Source organism: Salvelinus fontinalis, chromosome 21 (assembly GCF_029448725.1).
Source record: "Salvelinus fontinalis isolate EN_2023a chromosome 21, ASM2944872v1, whole genome shotgun sequence".
In the NCBI taxonomy this organism is placed as follows: Eukaryota; Metazoa; Chordata; class Actinopteri; order Salmoniformes; family Salmonidae; genus Salvelinus; species Salvelinus fontinalis.
Genome location: NC_074685.1, coordinates 9,109,011 through 9,126,448, shown reverse-complemented (window position 1 = coordinate 9,126,448; position 17,438 = coordinate 9,109,011). Strand labels below are relative to the sequence as shown.

Here is a 17,438-nt window from a genome sequence, read left to right as displayed (position 1 = left end):
GAGAAATGTGGGTCAGCGCAGGCTGGGGATGATAATACTGATACCTTGTTACTATGGAAACACATGCCTCCCACCCCCCACCCGTCACCAACCTTATTTCCTCTGTCCTCAAGCAAAAAACAGCAAGAAAACACTGTCATGCAAGAGAGAGAGAGAGAGACAGAGAGAGAGACAGAGACAGAGAAAGACAGAGACAGAACGAAAGAGAGACTACAGACACAGAGAGATGGAGGGAGACAGCGAGAGCAACAGAAAGAGAGAGACAGGGATGAATAGAAAGAGAGAGACTTCCGCTACAGGCATCATCATTCTGTTTATCTAGCCATCCACCTGGGTAAAGCTAACATCCCTCTGTCTGTCAGGCTGAGCTCTCTGATAGGACCTCACTTAAACAAACTCAGTAGTGATGTGCTCACTGCAGGCTGAATAAGGTGTACACTGTCAAACTGTCAGTGAATTTGTCTGTGTGGAAACATGACAAAGCTTGTTTTTAATGGCAGTGAAATACAGTATCTTAAACAATACTGCTTTCCTTTATCTTGGCCAGGTCGCAGTTGTAAATGAGAACTTGTTCTCAACTAGCTTACCTGGTTAAATAAAGGTGAAATAAAAATGTTATTAAAAATAATACAAATAATTCATTTTTAAGCATTTTTCAAGACACCAAAAGTCAGTTTACGTACACAAGATATATGTTATAATTACAGTGCATTCGGAAAATATTCAGACCCCTTGACTTTTTCCACATTTTATTACTTTACAGCCTTATTAAAAAAATATATAATCCTCATCAATCTACACAAAATACCCCATAATGACAAAGCGAAAACAGGTTTTGTACATTTTTGCAAATTTACAAAAAAAATAAAAACAGAAATACCTTATTTCCAAAACTATTCAGACTCTTTGCTACAAGACTTGAAATTGAGCTCAGGTGCATCCTGTTTCCATTGATCGTCCTTGAGATGTTTCTGCAACTTAATTGGAGTCCACCTGTGGTAAATTCTATTGATTGGACATAATTTGGAAAGGCACACACTTGTCTATATAAGATCCCACAATTGACAGTGCATGTCAGAAACCAAGCCATGAGGTCGAAGGAATTGTCCGTAGAGCTCCGAGACAGGATTGTGTTCGAAGCACAGATCTGGGAAAGGTTACCAAATAGTTTCTGCAGCTTTCAAGGTCCCCAAGAACACAGTGGCCTCCATCATTCTTAAATAGAAGAAGTTTGGAACTATCAAGACTCTTCCTAGAGCTGGCCGCCCGGCCAAACTGAGAAATCGGGGGAGAATGGCCTTGGTCAGGGAGGTGACCAAGAACCCAACGGTCACTCTGACAGAGCTCCAGAGTTCCTCTGTGGAGATGGGAGATCCTTCTAGAAGGACAACCATCTCTGCAGCACTCCCCCAATCAGGCATTTATGGTAGAATTGCCAGACGGAAGCCACTCCTCAGTAAAAGGCACATGACAGCTCCCTTGGAGTTTGCCAAAAGGCATCTGAAGACTCTTAGACCATGAGAAACAATATTCTCTGGTCTGATGAAATCCGAGAAGCCTGAATGCCAAGTGTGACATCTGGAGGAAACCTGGCACCATCTCTATGGTGAAGCATGGTGGTGGCAGCATCATGCTGTGGGGATGTTTTTCAGCAGCAGGGACTGGGAGACTAGTCAGGATCAAAGGGGAAATGGAGCAAAGTACAGAGAGATCCTTGATGAAAACCTGCTCCAGAGCACTCAGGACCTAAGACTGGGGCAAAGGTTTACCTTCCAACAGGAGACAACGACCCGAAGCACACAGCCAAGACAACGCAGGAGTGGCTTCGGGACAAATTTCTGAATGTCCTTGAGTGGCCCAGCCAGAGCCCAGACTTGAACCCGATCGAAAATCTCTGGAGAGACCTGAAAATAGCTGTGCAGCGACGCTCCCCATCTAACCTGACAGAACTTAAGAGGATCTGCAGAGAAAAATGGGAGACTCCCAAAATACAGGTGCGCCTAGCTTGTAGCGTCATACCCAAGAAGACTTGAGGCTGTAAATGCTGCCAAAGGTTTCTTCAACAAAGTATTGAGTAAAGGGTCTGTAAATGTGATACATATATTTTTTGATACATTTGCAAAAATTGTGCTTTGTCATTATGGGGTATTGTGTGTAGATTGTAAACGATTTTGTCCATTTTATAATAAGGCTGTAATGTAACAAAATGTGGAAAAAGTCAAGGGGTCTGAATACTTCAAGGGGTCTGAATACTTTCCGAATGCACTGTATGTTATACTCTGTATGCTGAAGAAGGCTGAGGCCGAAATTATTGAATTATTGAAGAATACTATCCATTTCATTCACTGGTGAAATATCTAGACAGAGAACCAGACTTACAGTATCATAACAAGGCAAAACAGAAACACTCACCTAATCTGCTTTGCATAGCTGATTTCAATCTCCGATCTCTCTTTGACGAATTTACTGTACCTCTCCACAAACTCGATGCCTGACTGTGTATGCTTCTCTAGGTTATCAAACTGATCCTGCAAACAGAAGAGAGAGAAAGAAAAACAGGCATTAATATAACATCCCAATACTTAGGAAGAGCGTTCTGGGATTTTGTTGTGGCGGATTCGCAGTGCCACAAACAAAATCCTTTCAAGCTGCAAGGACCAAAAGTTTCCTACATGACCTTTTACATGTGTTGACAACATGTTAGCCTCACTTTTTGCCAGTAGTACTGAAATGCCAACGAGTTTAACGTTTCTAGATATACATTATAATGGCTGTACAACGCCTGCTCACATTACTCACAACGCCGTGCTAATATTTCCCCTTCTCTAAGGCCAAGGGTTTCACAGTCAATAATTAGCTATACTCTCTCACTACACTTAATAAAGCTCCAACATGTTACTTTTTAGACGACCCGACAAAATTCACATAGAGATGTGAAATATTAGATCTGTCATTCTCATTGAAAGCAAGTCTAAGAAGCGGTAGATCTGTTCTATATGCACTATTCCTATGCTTCCCATTTTTAAGGTTTGTTTTTGCGTCTTTTACCTTCGATTTTGTACACCAGATTCAAACAGCTGAAAATACAATATTTTTTGTTTATGGAAAAGGTATTTCACAGCAGTTTAGGTGGTACCATAATTCTCTATACTACTTGATTGTTTTGCCACATAAACTGAAATTAGGCAAACTATTCAAATTTTAGCAACAAGGAAATGGCAGAGCGCTTTTCTGTATAGTGCATCTAACTATTATCCAAGCCTGTTTGGCACACCTGCCTTCTAATAAGCTAATAGGGTCGAATAAAAAGAGTTCAGGTAATTGAATTTAACAGTGGAACAAGCTGGCCTTTCTACCTTAGTGCCTAGTCCTTCTTGGAGCTAGCTGTACCGATTCCAAAAGAGACTTACCAGCCAAAGCCACCAATCAGATAAAATGCTTGATTTATTGATAGGTGTAATTCATGTTTTTGACATCATTGTGAGGTTTGGAAGAAGGTTTGGAAGAAACATTGTAGCTATGCAGTACTGAGGTTACAAGAAGAAACATTGTAGCTATGCAGTGTTGAGGTTACAAGAAGAAACATTGTAGCTATGCAGTGTTGAGGTTACAAGAAGAAACATTGTAGCTATGCAGTGTTGAGGTTACAAGAAGAAACATTGTAGCTATGCAGTGTTGAGGTTACAAGAAGAAACATTGTAGCTATGCAGTGTTGAGGTTACAAGAAGAAACATTGTAGCTATGCAGTGTTGAGGTTACAAGAAGAAACATTGTAGCTATGCAGTGTTGAGGTTACAAGAAGAAACATTGTAGCTATGCAGTGTTGAAGTTACAAGAAGAAACATTGTAGCTATGCAGTACTGAGGTTACAAGAAGAAACATTGTAGCTATGCAGTGTTGAGGTTACAAGAAGAAACATTGTAGCTATGCAGTGTTGAGGTTACAAGAAGAAACATTGTAGCTATGCAGTGTTGAGGTTACAAGAAGAAACATTGTAGCTATGCAGTGTTGAGGTTACAAGAAGAAACATTGTAGCTATGCAGTGTTGAGGTTACAAGAAGAAACATTGTAGCTATGCAGTGTTGAGGTTACAAGAAGAAACATTGTAGCTATGCAGTGTTGAGGTTACAAGAAGAAACATTGTAGCTATGCAGTATTGCGGTTACAAGAAGAAACATTGTAGCTATGCAGTGTTGAGGTTACAAGAAGAAACATTGTAGCTATGCAGTGTTGAGGTTTCAAGAAGCAACACTGTAACCCTGTAGTATTGCTGTTAGCTATTTAGGTTACAAGCAGAAACACCTCCACCGATGAACTGGCCCTGACTCAGAGGGACTTTTCACCATTTACAGAAACCCATTCAGTCTCCTTCACTCAAGTAAAGACTTCAACTGTAGGTAGTTTTAGAGTACCCTAACCCACAATGGCCTTGTACATTATTCATAGCTTAATGCAGTTATTCCGCCTAAACACTGTCCCTCATCAGTACTGTACAGTCTAACAGGAACGAAAAGGTGCACGATTGTCAAATTCATCATTTCTATGCATTGTCTCTCCTCTGTCATATACCTAAGCATGTGTAGAATACGGAAAAACGTAATGATGCTGCATAATGTTGCCTTATCTATCACCTTATTAAAACACCTGATTTCAGCTAAAATGTCTGGAGAATAGAAATAGGCTACACTACACACAGGCTAGTCCATAGACAACAGTTACACTGTACGACAGAAAACATCCCTACTGTAGTGGATCACACACTAGAGTAGCCTACCCCTCAGAACATTTTGCAAAGATGTGTCTCCGTCCATTGACAGTACTAGCAAAGGAACACAGATGATACAGCTTGGTTAGGGTTAGTTTTACATTCACCTTGGTATAGCTCCAACAATTCCCCATCCTCTCCTCCATCATCTGTAGTCCACCTCAACCCAAACCCAATGTCTGTCCTCCTCAACCCAACCAAAGCTGCCTGCAGCACTTCATGCAGTATATTCCCCAACTGTCACTGAGCTACTGTCCCAGACCAGTCCTATGAGCTCGACAGGGTTCTGAGTGGGGGTGTCTTTGTGCTGCTTTAATCCCTCGCTTTACACTGCCTGACTGCTACAGCTAGCTGCCTCAGACACAGGAAGTGGATGTGGTTTGAACAGCTTAGCATAAGTGCTTGATGCTCAACATTTCCGTCTTTTTTTGGGGGGGACTGTGGATCAGAGTCTGTACCATTGCTGCAATGAACATAATGCTACAGCCAACATGAAGGCAAACATGTTTAATACATGATGAGTGTTAATGTAGGGATGAATGGCAGCATCAAAACCAGGAGTGTAGCTTGGTACTGTAATAAAACATGGATGTTTGCCATCTAGGGCAAACAAGGACAACATTCAGTTGGAGGGTCTTTTCACACCAACATCCCTCAGTTGCAACAACCACTCATTCATGAACCCACTCACCAACCCACTCATGTGAAGAGATGTGAGATGCATAACAATTGGATATTCGATTGATTTCAAAAAGATGCCCTAGTAGCTTCCTCTCTATCATATTTTTTCTTTGTCACTCCCCCCTCTCTCTCTCTACAGCGTGCGCTCCTCTTCCCTCTTTCTCCTCATCCCCTCTTCCCTCTTTCTCCTCATCCCCTCTTCCCTCTTTCTCCTCATCCCCTCTTCCCTCTTTCTCCTCATCCCCTCTTCCCTTATCCCCTCTTCCCTCTTTCTCCTCATCCCATCTTCCCTCTTTCTCCTCATCCCCTCTTCCCTCTTTCTCCTCATCCCCTCTTCCCTCTTTCTCCTCATCCCCTCTTCCCTCTTTCTCCTCATCCCCTCTTCCCTGAGGAAGTGCTTAACGCTCGTTGTCAGCCTCTGTGTCAATTAGATTCAGCAGATCTCCTCACAGTGATTGGTTCATTAAAACACTATATAGCAGCGACTCAACAGGATCTCACCATAGAAACACATAATGCTGTTCCTCCAAACTCATAAGTGCCATAATAGAGTAATCCTCCACAACCTCACTGCACCCAAACACACCCTTCACTAACACGCACAACACAAAGCCTTCACTCACACACACACACACCCTTCACTCACACACACACACCCTTCACTCACACACACACACACACACACACACACACACACACACACACACACACACACACACACACACACACACACACACACACACACACACACACACACACACACACACACACACCCTTCACTCACACACAACACACACCCTTCACTAACACGCACACCCTTCACTCACACACAACACACACCCTTCACTAACACGCACAACACACACCCTTCACTCACACACACACACACACACACACACACCCTTCACTCACACACAACACACACCCTTCACTCACACACACACACAACACACTCTTCACTCACAACACACCCTTCACTCACACACAACACACACCCTTCACTAACACTCACAACACACACACACAAGGAGGACAACATTAAAAATAAGTGTTTAAATGAATGTTTTCAAGTGATATCCTCTGGAATCCAACACAGATCTTGTTGATGCATCAATTATTAGGATTTTGCAACAAAAAAATAAAGTCACATTACCCTTCTCAGTTGAGGCAGCATTGTATCCTATAGTTGCAAAGGGGAAAGGTACACCCTTGCCAAACGATAAAATCCAACCAGGGTCCAACCCTCCCCTTCCCAGAGTAATAGCTAAGGCAGCCTCACTGTGGTTAGGTTAGAAAGGGCATCATTCCCCAGACAATTCTGAAGTTTAAGAGCAGTATGTTATTCATTGTCCCCATTTCACCACATGGACCAAAACCTGGTCTGTCTGAGAGAAGCACTCCTCTGTCTGGAAGCAACAAGGGTCCCGGAGCAAGAGATGCAGTACTGACTGAGACAGACATTCACACTCCTACACACACTATACATCTGAGACCAGCCGTAGCCTGGGAGCACGCAAGCTAAATGTTCCGTCAGGCGTGAGGTGGTCTCCGTGGGACCTGAGATGGGGAATGATTCATTGAGGTTAGGAAAAAAGGGGGGCGGAAAAGAGGTGGAGTGGAGAGAAGAGGAGGAATTAAGAGGGAAGGCACTGGAGTGGAGAGAAAGAGGGACCAATTTGACTAAGGATAATGCAGTGATGACCAACATCACCTCATTCATTACCTGGACAACACACGGCAGCAGGACTGTGGGGACACTTCTGCGAAAGATGTGTCACAGTCACAATGTGACAAATGTCTGAATAAATTAATACTAGGCTAGTTCATATGAGAGAGAGAGAGAGAGAGAGAGAGAGAGAGAGAGAGAGAGAGAGAGAGAGAGAGAGAGAGAGAGAGAGAGAGAGAGAGAGAGAGACTGGCTTTCCAGTAAAAAGGAAAAACCCTTGGCCAGGCGATTCCCACAGGCGGAAAAGGGCTAATAAATGTTGAATAACATTGGAACAAAATATCAAGGAAAACTACAGAGAGGGAATCTGTGTCAAAGGCTCACGCTAATATCACACAGAGCCATCATCACCATATTCTATTACCAAAACAACAATCCAGCAGAAACAAAGGGAGGGGGCAGACAGTCAAAGCATTTGTAGTCTTGCTCACCAGAATCTTGGGGTTCCGCTTCATGAAACACTTCATCATTGTTTCAATCAATATCTGAAGTCTATATAAAATCTGCCTTCATATTGAAAACACCTCAGACCGTCTCATTGTTTTATTCTGATGAAAACATGACTATGGGACATAGCGCCTCTCTCTCCTTCTCTTTCTGTGCTACAATACCATATCACTCCTGGTATAACCCAGGCTGCTCTGCCTTTTATATCAGACACACTGTGGACAGCAGCCAGCTTCTATATAATACATTAGCCACCACTAGAATGCTGCTACCGCTGTGTATGAGAATGGACTATCTGGCTGCATCCCAAACCACTCTTCTTCTTCTTCTTACCACCTCCTTCTCGTCCTCCTATTCTCTCCTCCTCCTACTTCTCCTCTCCCCAACACTTTACATGTTTCTAACATGGAATGAAAGGTAAAAGATGACTTTAGTTGCTACTGTAAACTAATGCAATGATTGTGTATAAAGCCCCCCTAGGTAATAACCTGGTTTATGCACTTCCTATTTAAGCCACAGGGGGCGGTAGAGGGTAACAATGCCCCCATTATACTGGCCCCTGAAGGTGATCGGTCAACAACACTCAGATAGGGTCTGCAAATCATTGAAGTACTCCCTCCCCCCTCTTAATCGCTATTGCGCCCACCTCTCTCTTTCCCTCCCTCTCTCTTGCACACTAACAAACACATTCCATTGACACATCAGTTCTCCAGAACTTCTTCTGTTTAATCTCTTTAAAAACAGAACACCAAAGAGCTACAATTCAACAGCCAGAAACAAGACCTGCATAATAATTGTCCTGTAAGCCTTGTTACATGATGATTCACTACGACAGGCCTTAGAAGGAAGACAAAAACTTCTGATGAAATGTTTGACATGGTGCCCTCTCTTTCTGAGGGGTTGTGAAAGAGGATAAAAGGAAAGATAATGAAATCATCCATTCAGAGCCTTCCAAAATACTAGATGGGCAAGTAATGTTCACAGATCTAGAGAAACCTCCTATATAAGCTCTTTACATTCAGATTCAGATTAATTTGTTGGCACATAACCACAAGTTGGTGGTTTGCTGTTCTACTTTCATACTAATGGAAGACTGCTGATGCTAGCCAGGATTAGGCTGACTCAAAGACGCCTCCAACCATGACAGGCTAGGACTGGTCTGTGTCAAACCCTACAGTAAGTTACACTCCATTTGTTGTAGGCTGTATAGCCACTACAACTACCTCCAACACATCTTTACAGGTCAGTGCTCTCAATAAAATCCCATGTCACAAGAGGAAATCAACAGGCCATCAGGAAGAGCCAGAGTGGTGAGGGGTCAGTGTTCATAGCAAGTCATCTGAAATATTGGAATATACGGCTGACGCCAATTAGTAGACTGGTCGATTGTTTGCTCGTTAGGTTGTTGGTCTACCGAGATTGTTTTAGTAACATCTCAGTGAACTAATCCATTGCGGAGGCTAAAAGACAATTTATGCTTCATCCAAAAATGTGGTGGGAGGCTCCATATGGAGGGTGTGACACAATTGCGCAGCCTCCAGAGGCATGCAAAGGTCAAATCCAGCTCCGTACTGCATCGCCATGCGCCTCCCAAATGTTGTATGCAGAGGGCTCTGTACAGCTCTGCAGTCACATGATTGGTTGATGGTAGGTGGGGGCAGAACATCCTGTAGAAATCACAAACTCACTTCCTTGACAACAGCTCCACTGCCCCGCAAAGAAGTATAAATGCCCTGACTTCTGCTGAGGCAGTATCACCGTAAATGCTGCACGGCAGGGCTGAGGCAGTATCACCGTAAATGCTGCACGGCAGGGCTGAGGCAGTATCACCGTAAATGCTGCACGACAGGGCTGAGGCAGTATCACCGTAAATGCTGCACGACAGGGCTGAGGCAGTATCACCGTAAATGCTGCACGGCAGGGCTGAGGCAGTATCACCGTAAATGCTGCACGGCAGGGCTGAGGCAGTATCACCGTAAATGCTGCACGGCAGGGCTGAGGCAGTATCACCGTAAATGCTGCACGGAAGGGCTGAGGCAGTATCACCGTAAATGCTGCACGACAGGGCTGAGGCAGTATCACCGTAAATGCTGCACGGAAGGGCTGAGGCAGTATCACCTTAAATGCTGCACGACAGGGCTGAGGCAGTATCACCGTAAATGCTGCACGGAAGGGCTGAGGCAGTATCACCGAAAATGCTGCACGGCAGGACTGAGACAGTATCACCGTAAATGCTGCACGGCAGAGGCTGTATCACCGTAAATGCTGCACGACAGGGCTGAGGCAGTATCACCGTAAATGCTGCAGGGCTGAGGCAGTATCAACCTAAATGCTGCACGGCAGGGCTGAGGCAGTATCACCGTAAATGCTGCACGACAGGGCTGAGGCAGTATCACCGTAAATGCTGCACGACAAGGCTGAGGCAGTATCACCGTAAATGCTGCACGGCAGGGCTGAGGCAGTATCACCGTAAATGCTGCACGGAAGGGCTGAGGCAGTATCACCTTAAATGCTGCACGACAGGGCTGAGGCAGTATCACCGTAAATGCTGCACGGCAGGGCTGAGGCAGTATCGCCGTAAATGCTGCACGGAAGGGCTGAGGCAGTATCACCGTAAATGCTGCACGGCAGGGCTGAGGCAGTATCACCGTAAATGCTGCACGGCAGGGCTGAGGCAGTATCAACGTAAATTCTGCACGGCAGGGCTGAGGCAGTATCACCGTAAATGCTGCACGACAGGGCTGAGGCCGTATCACCGTAAATGCTGCCCGGCAGGGCTGAGGCAGTATCACCGTAAATGCTGCACGGCAGGGCTGAGGCAGTATCACCGTAAATGCTGCACGACAGGGCTGAGGCCGTATCACCGTAAATGCTGCACGGCAGGGCTGAGGCAGTATCACCGTAAATGCTGCACGGCAGGGCTGAGGCCGTATCACCGTAAATGCTGCACGGCAGGGCTGAGGCAGTATCACCGTAAATACTGCACGGAAGGGCTGAGGCCCTATCACCGTAAATGCTGCACGGCAGGGCTGAGGCAGTATCACCGTAAATGCTGCACGGCAGGGCTGAGGCAGTATCACCGTAAATGCTGCACGGAAGGGCTGAGGCAGTATCACCGTAAATGCTGCACGGCAGGGCTGAGGCAGTATCACCGTAAATGCTGCACGGCAGGGCTGAGGCAGTATCAACGTAAATGCTGCACGGCAGGGCTGAGGCAGTATCACCGTAAATGCTGCACGACAGGGCTGAGGCCGTATCACCGTAAATGCTGCACGGCAGGGCTGAGGCAGTATCACCGTAAATGCTGCACGACAGGGCTGAGGCAGTATCACCGTAAATGCTGCACGGCAGGGCTGAGGCCGTATCACCGTAAATGCTGCACGGCAGGGCTGAGGCAGTATCACCGTAAATGCTGCACGGCAGGGCTGAGGCAGTATCACCGTAAATGCTGCACGGCAGGGCTGAGGCAGTATCACCGTAAATGCTGCACGACAGGGCTGAGGCAGTATCACCGTAAATGCTGCACGGCAGGGCTGAGGCAGTATCACCGTAAATGCTGCACGGCAGGGCTGAGGCAGTATCACCGTAAATGCTGCACGGAAGGGCTGAGGCAGTATCACCGTAAATGCTGCACGGAAGGGCTGAGGCCGTATCATCGTAAATGCTGCACGGCAGGGCTGAGGCAGTATCATCGTAAATGCTGTATGACAGGGCTGAGGCCCTATCACCGTAAATGCTGCACGACAGGGCTGAGGCAGTATCACCGTAAATGCTGCACGACAGGGCTGAGGCAGTATCACCGTAAATGCTGCACGGAAGGGCTGAGGCAGTATCACCGTAAATGCTGCACGGCAGGGCTGAGGCAGTATCACCGTAAATGCTGCACGGCAGGGCTGAGGCAGTATCACCTTAAATGCTGCACGGCAGGGCTGAGGCAGTATCACCGTAAATGCTGCACGGAAGGGCTGAGGCAGTATCACCGTAAATGCTGCACGGAAGGGCTGAGGCCCTATCACCGTAAATGCTGCACGGAAGGGCTGAGGCAGTATCACCGTAAATGCTGCACGACAGGGCTGAGGCAGTATCACCGTAAATGCTGCACGGCAGGGCTGAGGCAGTATCACCGTAAATGCTGCACGGAAGGGCTGAGGCAGTATCACCGTAAATGCTGCACGGCAGGGCTGAGGCAGTATCACCGTAAATGCTGCACGGCAGGGCTGAGGCAGTATCACCGTAAATGCTGCACGGCAGGGCTGAGGCCCCATCACCTTAAATGCTGCACGGCAGGGCTGAGGCAGTATCACCGTAAATGCTGCACGGCAGGGCTGAGGCAGTAACACCGTAAATGCTGCACGGCAGGGCTGAGGCAGTATCACCGTAAATGCTGCACGGCAGGGCTGAGGCAGTATCACCGTAAATGCTGCACGGCAGGGCTGAGGCAGTATCACCGTAAATGCTGCACGGAAGGGCTGAGGCAGTATCACCGTAAATGCTGCACGGCAGGGCTGAGGCAGTATCATCGTAAATGCTGCACGACAGGGCTGAGGCAGTATCACCGTAAATGCTGCACGGCAGGGCTGAGGCAGTATCACCGTAAATGCTGCACGACAGGGCTGAGGCAGTATCACCGTAAATGCTGCACGGCAGGGCTGAGGCAGTATCACCGTAAATGCTGCACGGCAGGGCTGAGGCAGTATCACCGTAAATGCTGCACGGAAGGGCTGAGGCCGTATCACCGTAAATGCTGCACGGAAGGGCTGAGGCCGTATCACCTTAAATGCTGCACGGAAGGGCTGAGGCAGTATCACCGTAAATGCTGCACGGAAGGGCTGAGGCAGTATCACCTTAAATGCTGCACGGAAGGGCTGAGGCAGTATCACCCTAAATGCTGCACGGAAGGGCTGAGGCAGTATCACCTTAAATGCTGCATGGCCAATGCAGATGTCGGATTGACCATGCACCCAGATGCACTTCTCTCTCCAGAATGTGCTCCCACCAATTTGTGCACCTTCATTATGTCATTGTGTGAATTGTTTGTGTTTGATAGTTAGTGTCTATCAATTCCCCATTACATATATCACCAGTAGTACATTTACAGTTAATTCCTAATCTACAATGTTTGTTACTTTGGTTATGGTAATTTACATTAATGCATTCAATATCATTATTCCAGTCTTCCCGTTGTCATTGTCGGAGTGGACACATTGTTTGCAGAGTGCACAACCTATGCTACACTTGTGAGAAACAAGTTTTGGTTTATTTCATTCCATTTACAAGTTTTGTCAATTTAGTCATTGTCTTTTGTTTGGAGCGCTCCTCTCAATGTTGACCTAGGACACTCACGCATATAAGTAGGCCTATAGGCTACCTGGCCTGCGCGCAAATGTAGGCATTTAAAATGTGCCCATTTGGGGATCTGATAGTATTTAGGAAGTGCATAAAACCAACACCCCCTTTGGCCGCCTTTCCTTCCAGTTCGCTGCTGCCAGTGACTGGAACGAATTGCAAAAATTGCTGAAGCTGGAGACTTACATTTCCCTCACTAACTTTAAACATCAGCTATCTGAGCAGCTAACTGATCGCTGCAGCTGTACATAATCCATCTGTAAATAGCCCACCCAATCTACCTACCTCATCCCCATACTGTTTTTATTTACTTTGCTGCTCTTTTGAACACCAGTATCACTACTTACACACCATCATCTGCTCATCATCATCTGCGCATCTATCACTCCAGTGTTAATCTGCTAAATTGTAATTACTTCGCTAGCATGGCCTATTTATTGCCTTACCTCCTCATGCCATTTGCACACACTGTATATAGACTTTCTGTTTTTTCCATTGTGTTATTGACTGTACGCTTGTTTATTCCATGTGTAACTCTGTGTTGTTGTTTCTGTCGCACCACTGCTTTGCTTGATCTTGGCCAGGTCACAGTTGTAAACGAGAACTTGTTCTCAACTAGCTTACCTGGTTAAATAAAGGTGAAATAAAAAATATAAAAAAACATTCTGATTGGCTTAACTCACCACCACTAATGACCTGTGGAGCTTCTCAAAGTAATGTTGTTTTTCTCACCTCAAACAGCAAGCAAACAAAGTATGTTTTTACATCCATTGAGAATTACAAATAGTTCCTCAATGTATTTGAAAAATGTTTCCTGCTCTTTCCCTTTCGATAACCACTTAGCGTGAAAGGGAAAAATGTCATGCTCTGATTCAGTGGAAATGTCATAAAATAGGCCTACCTGATTACCTATCAGTGCTTGACTTGGACTGAAATAGGTCACAATACTCATTTTGGGTGCTGGTACTGTTTATTTTTAGGTGCAAGAGCTCCACAATACTTTAGAGCTAATATTCTATAAAAGGAACAGGAGCTCAAGCAGTAGAAAATTAGAGGTGCCGGGCCTCAGCTCCGGTTGGCTCCTGCCCAAGCGCGAGCTCACTGGCACGGGAAACTCTTAGGGCCCAGAATATTTTCTACAATGTTGCAAGTTTGCTAGTGCAAACCTTGTGCCAGACCCAAGTTAATAGTTGATACAATGTTTCAAGTTTGTTGCAGACAGGCCATGTGTAGCCAATGTGATATATAGGATATTTTAAATCAGGATATTTTCTATCTGCAAGCTGCAATGTTTTTATTTGCTGGCTTTATATAGGCTATTTTTACATAGTTGGCAATGGTAATAGAAGTTACTTTTTAGGTTTGTATCATTTTCATTTAGATTAGTTATGGTAATGTGCATATGAAAACCATAGCTGGCACGCAGATCGGTAGACAGAGTTAGATAAATTGGCATTCCAAATGAGGAAGATGGCCGACTCTTCGTGTAGGTATCCTCATGTAGCCTATTACCGGCAACTTCAGGAGAGTAATGGCAGAATCTGTGAAAGCCAGCAGGAGCGGGAGGAGAACAGTTGGGTCAGGTAAAGTTTATTTTCTTCTCGTTATCTAGATCTCTGGCACCCACTTGGGGCATTTGTCTTATTTCATCAAACCAAAAGAACAGACGACTTTCGGTCAACTAAGATGTTTTTTTAGTCAGGAGCAGCCCTAATCTAATAGACCGTTAAGTAGTTGTCCAAATGAGCAAGAGTCATGGACCTACATGCTTCTGTAAGTCACAAAAACACATGCACACACACACACACACACCGATCAGGTGCTAAAGATAAGCCTAAACATTGTCAGCGTATTACCGCATTATCACAGAAATATCATCAATAGGAGTGTTTTTTCACAGCATCATGGTTTCAAATGTATCTTATACTCATCTGGCCTAAACGTTTTCTTCACAAGGGAAATTCTAGAAATTGTATGTAGAAAGTTATTTTAGGAGTCTCTTTGCGGTATACCACCAGTATTACTATAATGCAGACAGACAGAACACATTAAGAAGCAGTCTCCCATTGTTCCCCTAGAAATACCATTCCACCACAGGAAACGTGGAGAGGGACACCAGATGTCCCAACAGAGGAGGGGAGGGGGGGTGGCAGAAAGGGGACAGATGTTCTGCTGGGGGTTTAAAGAGGAGGAAAAATGACAATAGCTAAAGAGGGCTTAGAAGTAATTGTCTCGGTCAGTGATCCTTTACATAATAGTAGAATAGAAGTGTGGACCAGATGTTATGTGTAGGGAGGGCTAAGAGGAGATTTTCCTGACCATGTGACCTGACAAGGTAAAATGCCTTGGCTATATGCCTAACTAGGGCCCAGAGGTTTTCCTTGGCTATAGGCCTAACTACGTCACAGAGGTTTTCCTGGTCAGTTCATATGGACAGAGACAAACTCTGTGTCCTTGTTACAAGGAAGGAATAAGTAGTTCCACTGAAAACTATCACATAGGCTACAGTAGTATCAAATATTAGGCTGATTAGAGAGATTTGGTTTCTATGACATAATAGATCAGGATAATAATCTGAAATCCCATCTTGATTTTAGCATCTTGAGGAAGCTCCCCACAGCTTGTTGCTGAGTTACTGAACTGGACCTATGTGCACCAAGTCACATAATGTAGCCTAGAAGCTATCCTGTTGGCACTTGTGGTAAACTTCCAACTCATTATCTAGTAAATGAAACATACAGAGCCAACGGTGAGGACCACAGGTCAGTATAGCAATATTATCACTGTTTTACTAACAGGGGGAAAGTAATTTTGTAATACAGCATTATTTTTGATCTCCTATAGTCTAAATGTCATATCTATTTAACAGAAGTGGGAGGTGAGAGGGGGTTTTCAATGAGGTCATTCTAAGAATCTCTCTCATTGAGAGTCTGATGCACAAAATATCCCTAATTGGTTGGTTGGTTGGTTGGTTGGTTGTGTAGGACAGACTCATTAGTCATCCATTTATCTGCTCTTGAGAAGACCCCCCCCCCCCCCCCCAATGAATATCCCATCGCTGCTAGCAAGTCAACAGTACATGCACCAACAGAAGCTCTGGGCCTGGCCTGTCTAACAAACTACAGCACACAATGGAGCAAAATATCGGTTTCCTCTGTGCCCTGTGTATGTCAATATGTCAATGCATTTCTTCAGTGTGTCTCACGAGAGTGGGCATCCGACCACAAGGACAAATATTTAGTGGGAGATGCCGACCCGGGTCCCGAGCACAGAGGCTTTGTCCAGCGGACTGGGTGGGAACAATACTCTCTACAGGAGAAGTCAGTAACCCCTGGGCCGAGGGGACAGACACACACACACACACAAACTGCGTATGCACACAAATGCACGGACACACGGCACACAAGCATGTGCACACACACAAACTTGTCCACTAGACCAGTGAGTATCACCACAAACATTTGCCTTAGTGACATAAAGGCCTAATGTAGATTGCATATTTCTTTATCTCAGAGATAACACTGTAAAATCACACCCCTGTTCAGTCAGTCAAACCCTCTAAAATGTTGGTCAGTGTTGAGTCAAACCTGTTCGTCACCTCACTTAATTCATAGACTAATCAATGCTGATAAATAGGCTATGGACATGCTGCATGTATTTCTTCCTATTTTAATGATTGTCAATTACATACTATTGCCTAGCTGTCTCTCTTCCCTTTTCTTGTCATTTCATTCTCTTGTAGCCTACTTTCGGAAAGCCTAAGGTAGGCTGAGTTTTTTTAAAAATGTTTTTATAAAAAAGAGAAATATTTGCTCATGTCTGACATACACTGGTGGCTTTGATTGACGGGTACTTTTATGAGGGTGTGAGTTCACTGATTCTCTCTATAGGCCTGTATGTCCATTCAGAAAGTTTCCAAAAGTAGCATGTCTGAACTCCATCTCTGTAATAAGAATCGAGCGCTCCTGTCATGATTGAATCTTGTAAATGGCCTGTTTTCAGTAGCTTAGGCTACATTATTTGTCTCGTGTGAATGGATTTGTGCGTCTAAATATTTGCAGGAAAGCCGACAGGGACAAGGTAGGCATATATCTTTATTTGGACTCCGTCATGATCTGATTTACTTATTTTTTTATTTAACTAGGCAAGTCAGTTAAGAACAAATTCTTATTTACAATGACGACCTACATCGGCCAAACCCGGACGACACTTGGCCAATTGTGCGCCGCCCTGATGTTGTGTCAATACGAAAATGCGATAGATCCTCTCCAACCTGGCAGTTCATAACTTGTAGATTAATAGTTAAGTAATAACCTGAATAATAATAATGAAATGCTTTGATAATTTTTTTGAAGAAGCATATCCATGTTAACAAGTGTACAAATATAATTGTGACCTCCCCTTTTTACATAGGGCCTTATAGGCCTAAGACAACAGTATCATACTTTTAAACAAAATGGAATTCTACGAAAA

The 17,438-nt window shown here is 44.9% G+C and overlaps 1 protein-coding gene across 21 annotated transcripts in view; it reads right to left on the bottom strand.

Annotated features, from left to right (window-relative positions):
- Window positions 1-17,438, bottom strand: part of LOC129818129 (formin-binding protein 1-like) — a 125,020-nt gene that overhangs the window by 77,373 nt on the left and 30,209 nt on the right. For 3 of the 21 annotated variants that reach the window (XM_055873738.1, XM_055873734.1, XM_055873749.1), the window contains exons 1-2: window positions 4,873-5,074; window positions 2,413-2,528 (exon numbers count right to left, since the gene is read on the bottom strand). In XM_055873738.1, coding sequence (XP_055729713.1) covers window positions 2,413-2,528; window positions 4,873-4,914 — 158 coding nt within the window. In that variant the 5' untranslated portion in view covers window positions 4,915-5,074. Of the gene's footprint in view, window positions 1-2,412; window positions 2,529-4,872; window positions 5,082-6,599; window positions 6,978-7,603; window positions 7,771-17,438 lie in introns of those variants that run through there. The other 18 variants (XM_055873736.1, XM_055873741.1, XM_055873750.1 and 15 more) reach the window with 14 other exon arrangements.